This window comes from Morone saxatilis, unplaced genomic scaffold (assembly GCF_004916995.1).
Source record: "Morone saxatilis isolate NCDOM2014 unplaced genomic scaffold, NCSU_SB_2.0 Contig16, whole genome shotgun sequence".
In the NCBI taxonomy this organism is placed as follows: Eukaryota; Metazoa; Chordata; class Actinopteri; family Moronidae; genus Morone; species Morone saxatilis.
This window is the reverse complement of record NW_023339718.1, coordinates 26,399,202-26,416,058: the sequence shown is the minus strand read 5'-3', so window position 1 is coordinate 26,416,058 and position 16,857 is coordinate 26,399,202. Positions and strand designations below refer to the sequence as shown.

General features: G+C 39.4%; 1 protein-coding gene across 1 annotated transcript in view; it reads left to right on the top strand.

Annotated features, from left to right (window-relative positions):
- The window catches only part of cacna1ba (calcium channel, voltage-dependent, N type, alpha 1B subunit, a), a 129,772-nt gene that overhangs the window by 100,532 nt on the left and 12,383 nt on the right, over nucleotides 1-16,857 (top strand). Inside the window, exons 37-46 of the mRNA XM_035658906.1 lie at nucleotides 1,532-1,648; nucleotides 1,838-1,903; nucleotides 2,033-2,124; nucleotides 4,785-4,935; nucleotides 6,388-6,515; nucleotides 7,700-7,796; nucleotides 9,960-10,065; nucleotides 11,977-12,084; nucleotides 14,530-14,645; nucleotides 15,183-15,361. Coding sequence (XP_035514799.1) covers nucleotides 1,532-1,648; nucleotides 1,838-1,903; nucleotides 2,033-2,124; nucleotides 4,785-4,935; nucleotides 6,388-6,515; nucleotides 7,700-7,796; nucleotides 9,960-10,065; nucleotides 11,977-12,084; nucleotides 14,530-14,645; nucleotides 15,183-15,361 — 1,160 coding nt within the window. The remainder of the gene's footprint in view (nucleotides 1-1,531; nucleotides 1,649-1,837; nucleotides 1,904-2,032; nucleotides 2,125-4,784; nucleotides 4,936-6,387; nucleotides 6,516-7,699; nucleotides 7,797-9,959; nucleotides 10,066-11,976; nucleotides 12,085-14,529; nucleotides 14,646-15,182; nucleotides 15,362-16,857) is intronic.

Below are 16,857 nucleotides of genomic sequence, written 5' to 3'. Positions count from 1 at the left end.
TGAATGATGAAGATGATCAGAAAATGTATCAGGGGATTCAAGTCTGAAAAGAGGGCAAGCTCATCTCATACTCCCCCTCATTAAGTAAGGCTTCCTCCACATAATTAGATTTAAAATGGCTGCAAGAGAACAATCCTCATCCTTCACTCCATTAATTTTTCAACTCACAGCTGTGACGCTGCTGTTTTTCATATACCAGGTGTCAGATACTGCTCGAACGCTGAGGCTCTGCCCTGTCCTGCCCTCTGTTACACAATGTAAACCTTATGTCTGAATGACAAAAAGCATCACTTCTAACAGAAAGATGGTGATGGTGGAAAAGTTACAGATTCCACGTATGAAAGGTCTTTATTTCCCATTATGATCCCATCACGACATATTTTAATGAAATAGCACATAGCATGAGGATTTACTTTCAGTTTTAGATTCAGAGCACTGATGCCAACACAGGTTTCCTTTCTAACACACAGTGTACAGAATAATGTGAGTGGATCAAGCACTTTGTTTATGCTGTGTGTGTGTTTGTGTGTAGTTAGGTGCATGGGAGCAGCACATATACTTTCTTTGTATATGTAAATAGCCAATCTTCTATCTGATGGTCTTGTTTATTTGTGTAGGTCATGTAGACGTGCACAATTAATCGCAATATTATCAAAATCACAATATGGCCAAGTGCAATTTCCAAATAGCAAAAAGCTGCAATTTCTTGATAAAGGTAACCTATGTGACACTGTACTGACAAGTGTACTGTAGAGCTGCAGAGATTTTCTTGTTCTCCAGATTGAAGAAAACATGTTTGTTTGGTAAAGACTCTGACAAATCATCATGATTTTAATAGTTTATTTCAGTGAAAATTAAAGCTGATTCAATAATTCCCTCTAATTGTGAATCGTCACAGCCGCAGTATCTATCAAAATAATTGCAATTTTTTTACCATATTGTGCAGCTCTAGATGTACATGATATGGGCATGTCAGCATTGTATTAAGATGCCCTTTGCTTTTCTGATGCACCCATATATTTCCGCTGCAGATACGCCATTTGAATATAACACCAGTGTACTTGCATTCTCTCTCACACGTGAGACATGATCCAGATTTTTATTAGCTGCTGGAAACCTGTAGCCCTTTATCTCTGCACAGCATATTGTTTATCACCCCTGCTCCAGAAAAAGGAGAATGCCCTCTTTAGGCCTTAACCTAGGACCCAGATTACTGAAGAATTGTAGTTTTGATGATTAAATATTTCATGAAATGTACAAATGAAGAAAGAAACTGGGGATTAATTCAATAAATGAGTAAAGACATCAATAAATAAATGGACAATAATGCATCAAGAGTGCATTTACACCTGGGCCTTGTATGTTTTTGCTCATGCATACTTGTTAAAAGGGGTCAGCATGTCACCAATGTGATCATTTGTATTCAGCTGAAGTGCTTTTAAAACAGTTCAGCCCTGATACAGGTGTGTGTCAGTGGGTGGTTAGGGTATGTGCTTGGTGAGTGCTTCATGTCCCTGTCTGTGTCTAACAGGACAGGCTGCTGAACCTGAGCTTCCTGAGGCTGTTCAGAGCTGCTCGGCTCATCAAGCTGCTGAGGCAGGGTTACACCATCCGCATCCTGCTGTGGACCTTCGTCCAGTCCTTCAAGGTCTGCTCACACACATTATCACATGCTTACTGACATATTCACACACATACTGCATGTATGCTAACATCCATATACAAGTTCACACCCACACATGGTAACTACCTACACACACAAACAAACAAAGTGGCTGGAATAATTCAGTTGTTATTAATAATTAAATGTGTTTTGGTTTCCTGTTGTTTCCTCTAGGCTCTGCCTTATGTTTGCCTGCTGATTGCTATGCTGTTCTTCATTTATGCCATTATTGGGATGCAGGTGGGTGATGTCACTCTACTGTGGCCAGAGAGGCCATCATGTTCATATAGTGGTTCACAGTGAAAATGTATAAATTGCACATTGCCACAACAGTACACATCCATTTCCCTCACTGTGTTTCTGCTGTAGGTGTTTGGCAACATTGAATTGAATGAGGACACAGCAATCAATCACCACAACAACTTTCGCACTTTCCTCCAAGCTCTGATGCTGCTGTTCAGGTATAAGAAGCACATTAGATCACCTTTAACAAATACAGACAGTTTTGTATGAAAAATGTCACCACTGGGACTTTCTACTGGGCAGGCAGTCCAGTAAGTCAGGGGTTCCTAACCTTTTTCCTTCCGAGAGCCATTTACTATCATTGAGTAAACTGACAGCCCTGACAGTGAATTTTGTGTAAAAGCAATGATTTGGATACATTTTGAGCTGATTATTTCCTGTAAATATTAATCAGAGATTTTACTGATATTTATAGGAACTACAATTCGCTGTCTGTATTACATTTTGTATTTTCGACAGTCATACATACTTCATAGGCTTTTTTTTTTGACAAATCCTGTTTTCTTCTCAGTTGTTTAAACTGCATACTTTTCTATCGCAGGACAAGGCTGTTTTTTAACTTCATCTACAATAATAATCTAAACTTCTTTACAGAAGAATTATCATACCTGGAAACAGACAGAGGAAGTGTTTAAATGTTTAAAGTATAGAGTTTTATTTAAAGTAAGAGTATTATTGACAAAATATGCCAATATCAAATGTGTTACATTATATGTAATATTGGATTATTATTATCGTTTTTACTGAGGCATTAATGTGTAAATAACATTTTAATGTTGTGGCTGGTTGAGGTGGAGCCAATTTTAACTACTTTATATACAGTAGTACGGCTGTATATTAGATTTTGACTATGTTATCAGTCAATTTAATCTTTAACTTTTGATGTGTGTTTTGTCTCTTTTTGGGCAAATGAATTACAGTTAACTGTAATTATCACTTTGTTGGGCTTTTATTGCCTTTAATCGATAGTGACAACTAAAAAGTGACAGGAAATGGGGGAGAGAGAGAGGGGATGACACGCAGCAAAGGGCAGCAGTTTGGACTGGAGCAGTCCTGGGTGTCTGCAGTAAGGACTCAACTCCCATATGAGTATTATTAACACAATATCAATATTTACTCTTTAAATATCACGATTATGGTCAATATCGGTATTTTGCGACAGCCCTATTGGGTAGTTTAATTGATTACAGTCCATCTGTGGCTCAGAGGTAGAGCGGGTCGTCCACTAATCGGAAGGGTAGCGGTGCATGTCGAAGTGTCCTTGAGCAAGATACTGAACCCTAAATTGCTCCCAATGCTGTGCATCGGTGTGTGACTGTGTGTATGAATGATTAATTTCCGTTCCTGGTGAGGCGTTGGCACGTTGCATGGCAGCCACTTCCACAGTGTATGAATGTGTGGAATGAGTGTGAATGTGGCATGCAGTGTACAGTGCATTGAGTGGTCGAAAGACTAGAAAGGCGCTATATAAGTACAGTCCATTTACCATCATGTTTTATAAGGTGCTTATATGTTTAGTGTGTCAAATTAAAATCTGATACTAAGTAACTAGTAAGCTACTAGAGTACAGCTGTTAAATAAAGGTAGCTGAGCAAAAAAGTAAAATGTTTCAGGATATAGTCATCAAAACTCTGTTTAATCTGACAATAATAACACAGTTCTTAGTTCATATAAATGCTAGTCCTTTCATTCCTTAAATAAGCCCTCTTTTACCTGGGGTATTGAACCCGATTGGAAGCACTCTCCATGCGTCTGTTATCCACTCTGATCCTGGTCTCATGTTTACGAGATGATGAGAACTGGCTTAAGAATTAGTGAGTATGAGGAACTGATTTCTGTAATGGCTCTGCTGTTTAGCAAGCCTTTAATTTGATGTGGCCCCAAGAGAACAGCTGCCACTGTAACAGGAAGCAGGAACAAGCTCCAGTATGGGGAATTAATTCTGTCCATGGTTGGAGCAATCAATATTCCATTGGAGATTAATATGGCCTAATAGTTTTACGTCTTTATGAAATGAATTATTTATTTTATCAGAATTTCTAAACTGTTCTCTGAAATCGAAAAGACTGCAGATTTCAGGGACATAGCTTGGTTTCAGACTAATTCAGACATTGTTTTAATTTTAATTTCATTAGTAAGCATTAAATGCCCTAAAAAACTATTTTCTCAATCAGCTTCTTACTGTGAGCCACAAGGTCCTACACAAACTAGTTTTAGTTTAGTTATAACTGAGAAATGTTCAGTCTTTTGTCATTTTGTCTGTGCTCGTCACACTGATTTGAAGTGGGTGGGCTCTGTTTGAAGACGGTGTACTTTTGAGCACTAATCAGCAATTTTGAATCAAAATCCATTGGCACTTGGTGGGTTGTTCATTGCTAGCCTACTGTCAATCAAATGTGATCAAAGCACACACACAGTGCTGATGAAGCAGGTCACCTGAGTCTTTGAGTCTTAAACTCTTATAAATAACTTTAATATTAATTGTTATTTAGTCATGAATGTTTCAGATTTTAAAGTTTTGCTGGCTTTAAGTAAACATTGGTAACGGAACATAAAAATGATTTGCCAACTAAGTCAATTTGGCTTCAAGCACAATTTTACATTATCGTTTTTTTTTTTTTTTTGAAAAGAGGCATTAATGTGATCAGTCTGAAGTAATTAAATAATTATTACTCAATCAAAAACAGCACGGAAGTCAACCTGTTTAAAGTTATTGAAGCTGAACTCCCAACATGCAAAATGCCACCAGCCCTTTAAAGTCTCCTCAGTCAAAGATTCTGTGTTTCTCTCTGTCTGTCTGTGTTTTTATGTGTATCAGGAGTGCAACTGGCGAGGCCTGGCACGAGATCATGTTATCGTGTCTTAGTCACCGAGCCTGTGACGAGAAATCGGGGTCCCATGGGAAAGAGTGCGGCAGTGATTTTGCCTACTTCTACTTTGTCTCATTTATCTTCCTTTGCTCCTTCCTGGTCAGTAATGAAACAGGCTTACATGTAGCAACTGTAACTGTTGGCTTGTGATTTATTTTTTCAGATGTGAATGTTGAATTGGTCTTGCAGAAAAGCTCAGATTGATTGATTTTTTAGTGTGAGTGTAAGTGTAATTTGACTTATTGGATATGTCAAATATCCAGTAATTTTTAGGTTTTAGTTTATTTTTTTATTAGTACTTGCTAAAGGTCCAGTGTGTAGGATTTAGTGGCATCTAGCGGTGAAGTTGCAGATTCCAACCAACTGAATTCTGCTGTAGAAACATGGTGGTTCAACATGGTGGACTCTGTAGAAGAGGACCTGCTCCCTCTGTAGATAAAAACAGCTCATTCTAACATAACAAAAACCCAACGATTATTATTTTCAGGTGATTATACACTTATGAAAACATACCTATGAATACTATATTCCATTTCTGATAGATCCTACTAAATGTTACATACTGGACTGTTAAACTGACTTTTTTTATCATTTCATTTTGAAAGAAAAATCCTCAAGAAATAGGCAGAGCTAGAAGCCTGGAGACTTAGTGACTACTTGCATGGCTAATTGGTGAACTTCTGGCCATCCGCTAGCCAGGCAGGAGCATGCTAGTACAAGTCAGTTACACTAGCTCTTTAAGCTAGCTGGCTTACTAAAGCTTGATCGGTGGCTTATTCAAGTGACATACTTGTATCATCAGCTCTTCGCTCAAAGCCTCTTTTGTGAAGCAGTTTATACGCAGACAGTGCTGGCTTATATACAAGTGGATGGTGCAACACAGCTAAAAGACTATAATGCTATTGCTGTAGACACTCCATTCCCTCAAAACTTTTACTGAAGTAAAACTTGGTATGAGAGATTTGTGCAGACTTGCTTCGCCCTCCACAGGTGGCTAATTTGATCATGCCAGTGCCACTTAGATTTTTCAAAATGTCCAAGATATTAGGGATGTGCATCTCCTTCACTGAGTCAGATGCAATATGCAACTTGTTGCATTGCCAATGATCGGATACATTAAAGATACATAAAGCAACTACCAATGGGATACCATTCACCCCTATTGTGATGCAGTGCAGTTAGACACGATTTCATTCAACACAATGTGATTCAATGCGAGTCAAAAGATTATGATGCTATGATATTCAATATGGTACAGATAGTTTGATTTTATTTCTTTGGTTCTGCTTAAGCAGCTTTAGAAACCATTTAGAGAATAAATAAAGATAACATCATCAGTCACCTTTTTAAATAATAAAGGCACAGGGCCTGTATTAATAATAACATATAAAAACATTTTTATCTGTGCAAAGATGTTCATCTAGAGTTCATCCCAAATTGTATCTAGTGCACACTGTTTTAACCAATCTTATCTTAAACTTGGCACCGATGTGAATCAGTGAACCATCCCTGCAAAACACACGTGAACTCTACGTAATATCTGTGTTCCAGATGCTGAACCTGTTTGTTGCTGTCATAATGGATAACTTTGAGTACCTAACCAGAGACTCGTCTATCCTGGGGCCTCATCACCTCGATGAGTTCATCCGGGTTTGGGCCGAGTACGACCCGGCTGCATGGTATGTTCAGTCCTCTCTCTGGACTCCAGAGAATAGCATACAAAGTAAAGTGGAGGGAATAGACCCCCTAACTTTACTCCTCTCTTCCCAGTTTGTGACTAAGGTGACTGAATGAGGCTTTATACACAGGCCTTGTCTCTATACCTTGTTGTATGCAGTCAGCCCACTGATGATCACTGTTTCATTTTAAGCTGTCCTGAACGTTTGTTTATTTATGTGCTTGTTCTTTTCCACAGCGGACGGATTTCCTATAAGGATATGTACAATTTGTTACGCGTTATCTCACCCCCCCTTGGCTTAGGGAAGAACTGCCCTAATAGGGTAGCATACAAGGTTTGCAAATACCAGACATTTTCGTCACTAGGGTGCTTTGTGTACCTCTATGCCAAGAGACTTTTAACTGAATGGCTGTGCACCAATAAAATCGCCTTTACACTAGCACCCGCCCCTCCAAACTGACTGGCTTTGGTTGATGATGCCGGAGAGGAAACAAAGCTTTCAAAGCCACGGCAGTGTCCCAACATGCTGCCTTCCATGCCTCCTTTCTCCTGTCTGTAATGTTTGGACAGCAGACATGAAACCCTCAAAAGTCTTGAAAGAAATTTGATCACTATATTCAGATCTTTAAAACATCTGAATCCGATCAAAAGCTTCACGAGGAATGTGATATGATGTTTTTTTAATCAAGATGACTGCCAGAGGAAAGCCAGGCTATGAGTGAAAGCCCCAAACCAAAGTTCGGGCTGGCATTGAAACCTTTGTCTCCGTGCACCCTGGTTGAAGTACCAGTGGGATGTCTGCTAGCATGCAGAGGCAGACATCCCCGTTACAATGCTGTCATTTCTCTTCCCTCCCATCAGCATCCTGTGTGTTGGGTCAGCCCATCCTCCCTTCTTCTCTCCCCTCCTCCCCTCTCCCCCCAAACTCACTCTTTGCCATTCCATGTTTCCTGTCAGGGATCCTGAGCTCCACAGCGATGCATCCCTGTGCCCCGACACAGTGGCTGAGGATGACATCCACCTTACATCTCACTCTAGGAAATCTATTAACAACAGATTTCTGTTTTTCCTTTCCATTATTCTCTTGTTTTGTTGATTTCTTCCCTTTGTTCCTCTCCTCCCTCTCTAACTCCCCATCCTTCTCTGTTTGCGTTTGTTTATCTTTTGATTTTCTACCCTGTGAAGTGGCCGTATCAAGTACCTCGATATGTATCAGATGCTGCTCCACATGTCCCCACCCTTAGGTTTGGGAAAGAAATGTCCACCAAGAGTCGCCTACAAGGTAGACCCTCCTCTTCCTCCACCTTCTTCCCTGTGCTCGACAACCTTTCTCCCATTGGCGTGAACTCATGCCAATGTCTGTGCTCTACAGTGTTCCCTCGTTTCTTCACTTTGTTTTGCTAGCACTCTGATATTTTTGGTGTAAGCCCCTACCTCATCTTTACTGTCTTTCCTGTTTCATTGAGCATAGCTGCTTGTGTGGGCTAATACCCATCACTAATGATAATAACATAGAGCTTAACTAAAAAGACTTAAAGTAATGTTAATTAAGATATATTATGTTTATGGAGGAAATTTGCTACTTTATGTCGCTATTTCCTTTGAATGGTACGCCCTATTTGGGGTTTGATTTTGTGGAGCAGTGTGTGTCTGTGTGTGTGTGTGCATCCTCAGGTTTGTGCACTTAGGTGTGTGTGCGCGCGTGTGTGTGTGAAGCTTCTGTTGCTTTTCTGTGAGAGTAATACTTTGTATGTGTGCTTTTCACTTTGTGGATCTGTCCTTGCTGCCCATTCCCTCTCATTCTTTCTCTAGTCTCATCTCAGTCTATCCACTGTTGGAAATATTTGTGTTTGTGTGTGTTTGTCTCTGTGTTAGAATGTTAGTGCTGTTCAGCATTGACAAAAATATAGCATTGTGAATTTTGCTTTTATTTTTTGCTGAATATAGATTGAGCTAAATAAAATAGACCAAATTATTTCTACCTGATCTGTACCTGGATATCTTATCTGAATGGACAAACAGAATGTGATCAGATGTGATCATCCAGCAATAGTCTGGTTTACATTGTGATCAGATCTCAGCCCGGAGTCATTTGTGATCATATTCTTCTTCTAAAGGCTATATATACAAAATGAATTTGCTACTAGAGCACCATCCTCTCCGACCAAAGCACTGGGTGCTACAGCCAACCAGACTTCATTGGCAAAACCAGTAACCGAGCAGATTTAAGTGAAACACTTCAAAATGGACGGAAACTAAACTCACCAAAACGGTCTTTGTTAATCTTTCTGCCCTTGCGACAATTACCAACTCTGCTTTAGTTGAAATAAACCCTGAATTCCCGAAAAACAGCAGTTTTAGTCGCTGTGCTCAGATGTACTGAGGGACTCACATGCACTAACATGAGCAGCTATGATTGTAAATTAATACCAGATGTAAATGTGGTAAAGTAAAGTCACATAGGTAGGTAGCGTAGGGTTACAAATAAGACGTGGTTAAGATTTTCTTTAAGTAAAATATAAGATCCTATTCACCCTGATTCCTTAGATAAGCACTCTGTCTAAAACAGCTACTGCACTTGTCTTTTGATTTTTCAGTGGTCAGTATTGCTGTCTTTCTAATGGGTTGTGCAGCCTGTCGTGTGTTTATGTATGAATAGATGAGTGTGTCATCACATGCAAAATAGCGTGGTTGTACATGTATGTGTGTGTTTGCCCCTCAGCCCTCCATCCCCGTCTCATTCTGAATCTGGTCTTTCTTACTTTCTGCACTGCCACTGATAGCATATGTAGGTGAATGCTTTTTGTGTTCAGGGGAGCTCAACTCTTACAGCGAAAATCCCACAGCATTCTGTATTCATCTAGTGGTGCCATTAGTCCCATATAAACCAAGTCTAACTGCTAAGGCTGCCCAAGCTTGGTGGAATGGACACTCTTGCTAGCTGCTACTGTACATGTAGAGCATACTCAACCTTTTCAACTCCAAGTTGATGATTGCTAGGATGGCAACCACAGAGTCGAGCTCCTGCGACTGTCGAGGCACCTTCATGGTTATGCGTTACATGCCTTCTTCTCACCTTTTTTTCGGTCAATGTCAGTCTTGCACCAGTGCACTTTGACTTGCAGCGTAGTGCATACTGTAGCCAATAGCAGTGAATGTGAATGTCTAGTTTGTCTCTTCTGTACGTACTTGTAGAGAAGGCTTTTTGTGTGCTGAACTGAGTCTCAGTAAGATTTTCCTAATACGGCCAATATTGTACATATTCAACAATATTTAGCAACACACGTGTAAAGTACTTAATGCTAGGAGAGTGAATCCATGGAGGGTATTGGATCACAGCAGCACACAGATTGATTTCTCTGGGTGAACTTTATGTTCTGATTGTGCTTTTTTGCTACTATTCACTGATCTCACATCCTTGTCACCACTCATCTCCTCTCCTCAGCGTCTCGTCAAAATGAACATGCCCATCGCTGATGACAACACCGTCCACTTCACTTCTACCCTGATGGCCCTGATTCGCACCGCCCTGGAGATCAAACTGGCCTCAGGTCAGAGAATATAAAAGAATAAAAATGAGTAGAATAGACTGATTTTAAGGCCTTCTCTCTGAGCCTAAACTAGCTTAGTTATCTAGGATGTTATTATTAGTCTGGGTAAAGATAGCATTAATAAAAAAGGCAGTCAATTGATAAATAAAGCCAGGTTCTGTTTGCCAAGTCTCTCGATTTGATTTCTAGTGACTTACATTTGTTAATTAATTTATTAAAGGTTAGACAAACATACACTACAGGAAAAACTATAGATCCACCAGAACCAGTAAGTTGTGTTGAGTTGGAACCCAGCTCTAGTTGATAGCAGGTTAAATGGTTAGCTTTGAAGGCTGCACTACTACTATTGTGACAACTGGTTACAAACATAGAAAGAGATTTTTCTGCTGACCTCTTTGTGCACCGTTGTACATAAGACTGTCAAAGTGATATAATAGATTTTTGTGTGTGAAGCCAGTAAAGGGATGGTGAAATTGCGATAATGTTGACTATATGAATAACTATTAAATAGGTAGCATTTTGCTACAGACCGAAACATTAGCTAGCTAATCCACATTAGTCGTTAGCTAGCTAGTATCTGAAAGCCAATGTTACCAAAACTTTAGCTAACTAGCTATTTAATTTACAATTTACAACAATCGTTACTTAGCTATTTATCTAACATTATGTTAACAGTGGCTAACTTAGATTTGACTATAAATATGTGTTGCTTTTATCTTCATCCATCTTCAACATTGTGTTAGACATTTTCAACCGAGACAAGTCTAGCTCATAGCATATTTAATGTTGTATTTACCTCTGTCCGAAGTCAGAGCTGGGAATGACATCACACCCGAGTTGACAAGACAACCAAGCTCTAGCCAAGTTAGCCATTGTTAGCAATACCAATTAATAACAATGCATAATGCTGTATTTTGCGCTTTAAAAAAAAACATGTCCACAGACAGACGTTCGACAGTAATGTGTGTATGTCTGATTTATTGAGTCACAAAAGACAGAGGTGCTAATAAACAGTCTATTACTACAGTAAGCATTTTGAGGTTGGGCTTGGTGAGGTTTTTCCGACTTTCCTAGTTGGAAATCCAACTTAAGGAGGCATTTCAGTAGAGACTTCTTAGATATTTCGACTTTCCAGTTCAAATAGAATGCACCATTAGTACAGGAAAGGAGAAAGTTGACCGAGGTTCCTCTGGCTATCTTGCTTGGTCAACTGTCATTGGAGCACCGAGCAGAAAGGGGCAGGACTGGTCAATTGAAGATGATTTAGTACTTTTTACTGTGTGCTGAACATTGAAAGGTGTGTGTGGTTTAATATCCTTCTTCCAATGTCCAACAAACTAAACTAAGTAAACGCAATGTGAAAAATGATACAGTGGGTTGAATATATAGTGGTCTACCACTGTAGCTAATAATATATAAGTAAGTGTCCTGATATTAAATTGAGATATATATATAGCTTTATATATATATATACTATTATATATATATATATATAAATATTATATACATAGGCAGCCAGTCCCAACCAGAGTGACAGACGTGTTCTATAGCCAGCTGCTATTTACCGTTCTCAGAGCTGAAATGAGCAAATCTAGCTCCCATTTGGACTCATTAAAAGACTTTTGCTGTGCTGGGCGTGTCTACTGGATTCTCTCTCCTGGCTTCACTGCCTCTATCTGCACTTTTAATGAGGGTTTCTCATTGTGCCTCATCTTAGGAAGAACTCTACTGCTTAGCTTACTGTGTTGTTACTACTGTGTGTCAATCTATACTGAACTAATTGGAGGAAGTTTCTGTCACTTTTTCTGTCTCTCTTTTTTCCCCTTTGTTCAAAACAGAGTATATGGTGCTGTGATTGGTGGCTGATCTGTGTCTTTTAAAGTCTTCCTCTTTCTCTCTGTGAATTTCCAGGCATGGTAGCTCAGCGATTATCTGACGCTGAGTTAAAGAAAGAGTTGTCCACTGTGTGGCCCAACCTCTCTTCAAAGACCGTGGACCTGTTGGTGACGCCACATAAACGTAAGCATTCCACTATTGTTAAAGTTTGAACTTTCTGGATAAAGCTGTGTTACTTTAATGAAGTAATTTTTCTTAACAAAAAAATATGTTATGTATGCGTGTGAATGTTGTAAATTGCACCTTCCTCACAGCAGAATGGGGGGAAATGAAAATAATTACAGCTTTTTCCACCACAAAAAAGTATCTAGCAGACATTAGGCTACACTGTGTAAACCCATAACAGTAGATACAGTAGGCAATGACTAAACCAGGGTGGGCCAAGGTCAACACAAACCACCCAAAAAACACTGCACATTATACTGAGTTACCTAAAACAGCATGTTAGTCTACACAGACCACATTAGCTTCCAAATCGACCAGATTGTTAAAAATATATTAACATTTTCAAAGCTGCACAATCTGCTGGTTGTTGTTTAAAAAAGTTGTTATCCAACACTTCATCTGTCAAAGGATGTTTGAAAACAAATCTATCCTTAATTTCCAACTTAACAAACAAATTCTTATTACTAATTTTACACAACAACGGGAAGTCTAAATTGAATACCAATGTGTGCATGCTGAATGGCAGATCTGCTACTGACCCTGGATCAGTGTAGTGTGATGCTGACAGCACTGTAGCTATGTGAGGTAGCTGATAAAGTGACTGATTTTTTATAATTTTGGGGAAGCATCCCCTAGCCGCTTAATAGGGCCACCTATGTTGATAGGGATAGCTGAAGATAGACAGGAGATGGGTGATGACATGCAGCAAAAGTCTGCAGGCTGGAATCCAACCCGGGCTGCTGCAGTAGGAACTCAACCTTAGTACATGGGCATGCATAGAGCTATTGGGGGGCCCCAAAGAGAAATTCTTTATAATGTAGGATACTCTAAATTCTATCTGTAGGAGCATTTGTTTACAGCTTTTGAGAAAATCCCCCACCACAAAATAATGTCTACAGATTAACTTACTAACAAATGACTTACTTACTTTAGTTCTCACAATGTCCAACTGTACATTTTCACACTGCACCTAATCTTATATTCATAAAGGACTGTACATCATTTAGTAAGTAGCCTGAATGTCTCAGGGTCATTACCACAGTGACAGTATGTAATGAGGCATTATGGCTAATTTTATACTATACAAGGCGCTTTGGAGTTGCCCTCTTCAGTCTCTTCTTTGCCACCTGTCGGAGCCATTGACTGTTAACCTCCATCAGAAAAAGAGTTTTGTTTTTAATCATATAAAATGACTGTGACAGTCACCACAGCTGAGGGCTGACGCAAACACATGCAAGTACAAGAATACAGTAGATCAGTGGTTTCTAACCTTTTTCTTTAAGGGATCACTGACTCAGTGACATATTTTATGGATATTTCATATTATATTCAGTGTAGGATATTTCCTGTAAATATTGATCAGAGATGAGTTTTCCTGATATTTTTTATACAATTCTGTATTCTGTATTTTTTAATAGTCATGCATATTTAATAGGCTACATAAAATTCAGTGTTTTCTTTTCCTGACTCTTGGCCATTGCTCTTTTAGCTCTTTGGTTGTTTAAACTGCATACTTTTCTATTGCAGGATGGGGCTGTTTCAGAGACTGTGACTATAGCTTGTGTTCAGGTCTTAAATAATAATCTGACCTTTACATTTTTTTATGGGGTTGCTGTCCATATTCCTGCATCTCAGATTTGTCAGAATTTAGGAACAGAACATTTTGTGACATCCAGGATTCCACAGCGCCCTGGCAGGTCTCTAATTTAACAGTTTGGGAATAATCATCTGCCTTCACAGGTACATATAGCTGAGTATCATTAGCATAGCAAAACAATGCATATAATCTGGCCAAGTAATAGCTACCCTTTTCTAAATTATAGAAAATTATCCTTCAGCTAATGCATTATAATGCATCATATTTCTGTTTCTGTACTGCACTTATCTATGTTGATCTACCTTAAACCAATTTCAGAGAGCTTCTCTTAAATTTAAGAACATTTTTAAGTTAAGATATTCAAAAATAGCTTTTATTCCTTATGATTTTACTTTAAACAGTCTGGTAAATACTGCCCCCAGGTGAGTGTGTGCATGTGTTAGTGTGTGTGTGTGTGTGTGTCCATCAACATGAGTGCATGTTTAAGTCCAGACTTCCTGTGCAGTTGTGAGCTTTGCCACAGTGCCACCTTTTGGTAAGAATTGTGTTCACCACCTAAACTACTCAACAGCATTTCCAGTCAGTTCTGTGGAGATGTTTTGTTTTATTTACCTTTAAAAGTCTACTTTAATCACTCACTGGTAGAAGTTCATTTTCTTTAAACTTAACCATTAGAGGGACAAGCAGGCAAATTGAGATGAATTGAGGAGGAAGGAATGAGTCAGCAGAATTTTGTCTCCTCTCCTTCCTTTCTTCCTGTACTGTCCTCCTTCCTCACATCATTTCTTCCTTCCTCACCTCTTCAGCCAATGAACTGACGGTAGGGAAGGTTTATGCAGCCCTGATGATCTTCGACTACTATAAGCAGAATCGAGCAAGGAGGCTGCAGCTGCAGCAGCAACAGGGCACGTCAGGCTCCCAGGTACAACATCCACACTGCACATGCCTGCACACACACACACACACACACACACACATTGGATGCACTAGTGCAAACTTGTATGCATGTGCCCACATGTATTATGCTTGCACACACTGATACACACATTGTCTGTATGCCTGCATGCATACACACATGCAAATAAGGTGTTTTTGTATCTACTAGTCATTCACTATTAGATTACAAAATCAACCGCTTTCCCAATTTAAGCAACCCAGTGATTGGTTATCTGCTAAAGTAGCCTGTATTAAAGGCACACATACCAGCCACAGCCAAAGACTGCTGGCTGGCAGTAATTTACAACCTTCGCACATCATCTGTAGGTGCATGTTTGGTTCCGCTCACACAAACACTCACACAGATACACACAGATGTACTACACACAAGCATGAAATGAATATTCTGGCTCAAGTCTCCACATCTGGGTGGCACTGATCTCCCGCTGTGCGACCTGGGCGACCAATATTCTGCCTGCTGCCTCTGAATGTCAGCATGTTGCCATCCGTCTCTCCTCCACAGTACAAGGTCGGGGCTCTGTTTAAGCCATTGCTGCCTCTGACTCACATGCAGGAGAAAAATCTGCCTACGGTGTGCAATGCGGAGCCTCCCAGCATGCTTCAGCCCCAGCCCAAATCCCATGCCAAGTCCCAGCCACAGACCAGATCTAGCTCCAACTCCCTCAACAATGGAGGCAGGCTGTAAGTTCAACACCTACTCACATACTACAAGGAGTTTTTAACTGGTTATGAAACAATCTCAATTCAACACTGATGCGTCTGTATGACCTATATAAACAAACAAGACCACCAGAGAGAAGATTGCCTATTTTTATATAGTTTTTCTTAATGCCTGCCATCAGGTCAGATTCGGTAGGAATCCTTTGAAATCAATGAAACGCTTTTGTCCACAGGGGCCGCTAGAATCAACACAAAATGAAAGTTCCTTGTAGGGGCTTTAAGTTACCACATCAAGACTAAAAACTACATCCAGAGTAAATGTGTAACTTCATCTTTTTGTGTTTAGTCCAACATGTTTTCAGTGATATCAGTGTGTGTTGAATAAGGGCTTAGTAATCTTCTGTTCTTCAGTAAACAGCAAACAGATTTATACTTTGTCATCTACCAAAACCCAACCTTCTCCCCACTGTCACTCTGTAGCCCAAAGTCTATGTCTTGTGATACTTCTGGAGTGTAGATTGGAGTTCAGATTAATATATTAGCCTATTGTATAATGTATATACAAAGCTGCTAAGTCAAAGGGAGTGGACTTGCTTTTCATTCTTTCATTTACATTTCGCCTCTGATCTGAAAAGCTTCTTCAGTTCTGACTGACTGGTTTAAAGACCCATGCTTTTGACCCTTTCACTGAAGTCCATACAACTGACAACTGTCTGTTTTCAGATATCACTCCACTATATTATCATTGTTAGGTATTTTATTCTGTTTCATTCTCTGTACTTTGTTTATCTTGTTTATAAATAAGGCTTATTTTTTTATTATTATCATGTTTCACCATTTCATTTTTCCTTGTCAGAATTCTTGGTGTGACTTTTATGCAACAAAATCCCCACAATGTAACCAAAAACAGTAGTGTCCATGTCTCTGTTTACACTACATAGTAATCTACTAAGTGTCTGTTATATGGGGAAAAGTGAATAAGTGAACGTGATTTTGGACACAGCCATTGGTTGAGTTATGCCAGGGGTGTTCAAGTGCATCAGTGTGGGCTGACACAAGTTAATTCATCAAGATATGCCACTGTGCTATTACCAGCATCCTGGTACATCAAACTACTGTACCTCGAGCTCTTCTTCTGTGTGTGTGACCCGTTTGGTGTGTGCCATGGTATCAAATGATGCAAAGTTGCCACTGTATGGTGTGCTTTATACTTTATACCCCTTCTTTATTGAGTTATTGTTATTCTAGTAAATTCTGGGGACTCCTCACTCCACAGTCAGAACTAACGAAGCTTTATCTACAACCAATCCATTTGCCTTTTTAGCATTTATACATATCCGGTGACCTGGATCTGGATTTCGACAGACACGGGCAGATTGTACATATAGTATATCAATGTAACATGGTGTAAAGACAACCCTACAATACTTAAAGAGGTTCTTAAATCAGAAAAGTTTGAACTGGTTTTGTGTTCATTGTTTTATTTCCTAGAAATAATTCTTACAGAACAATGTGTC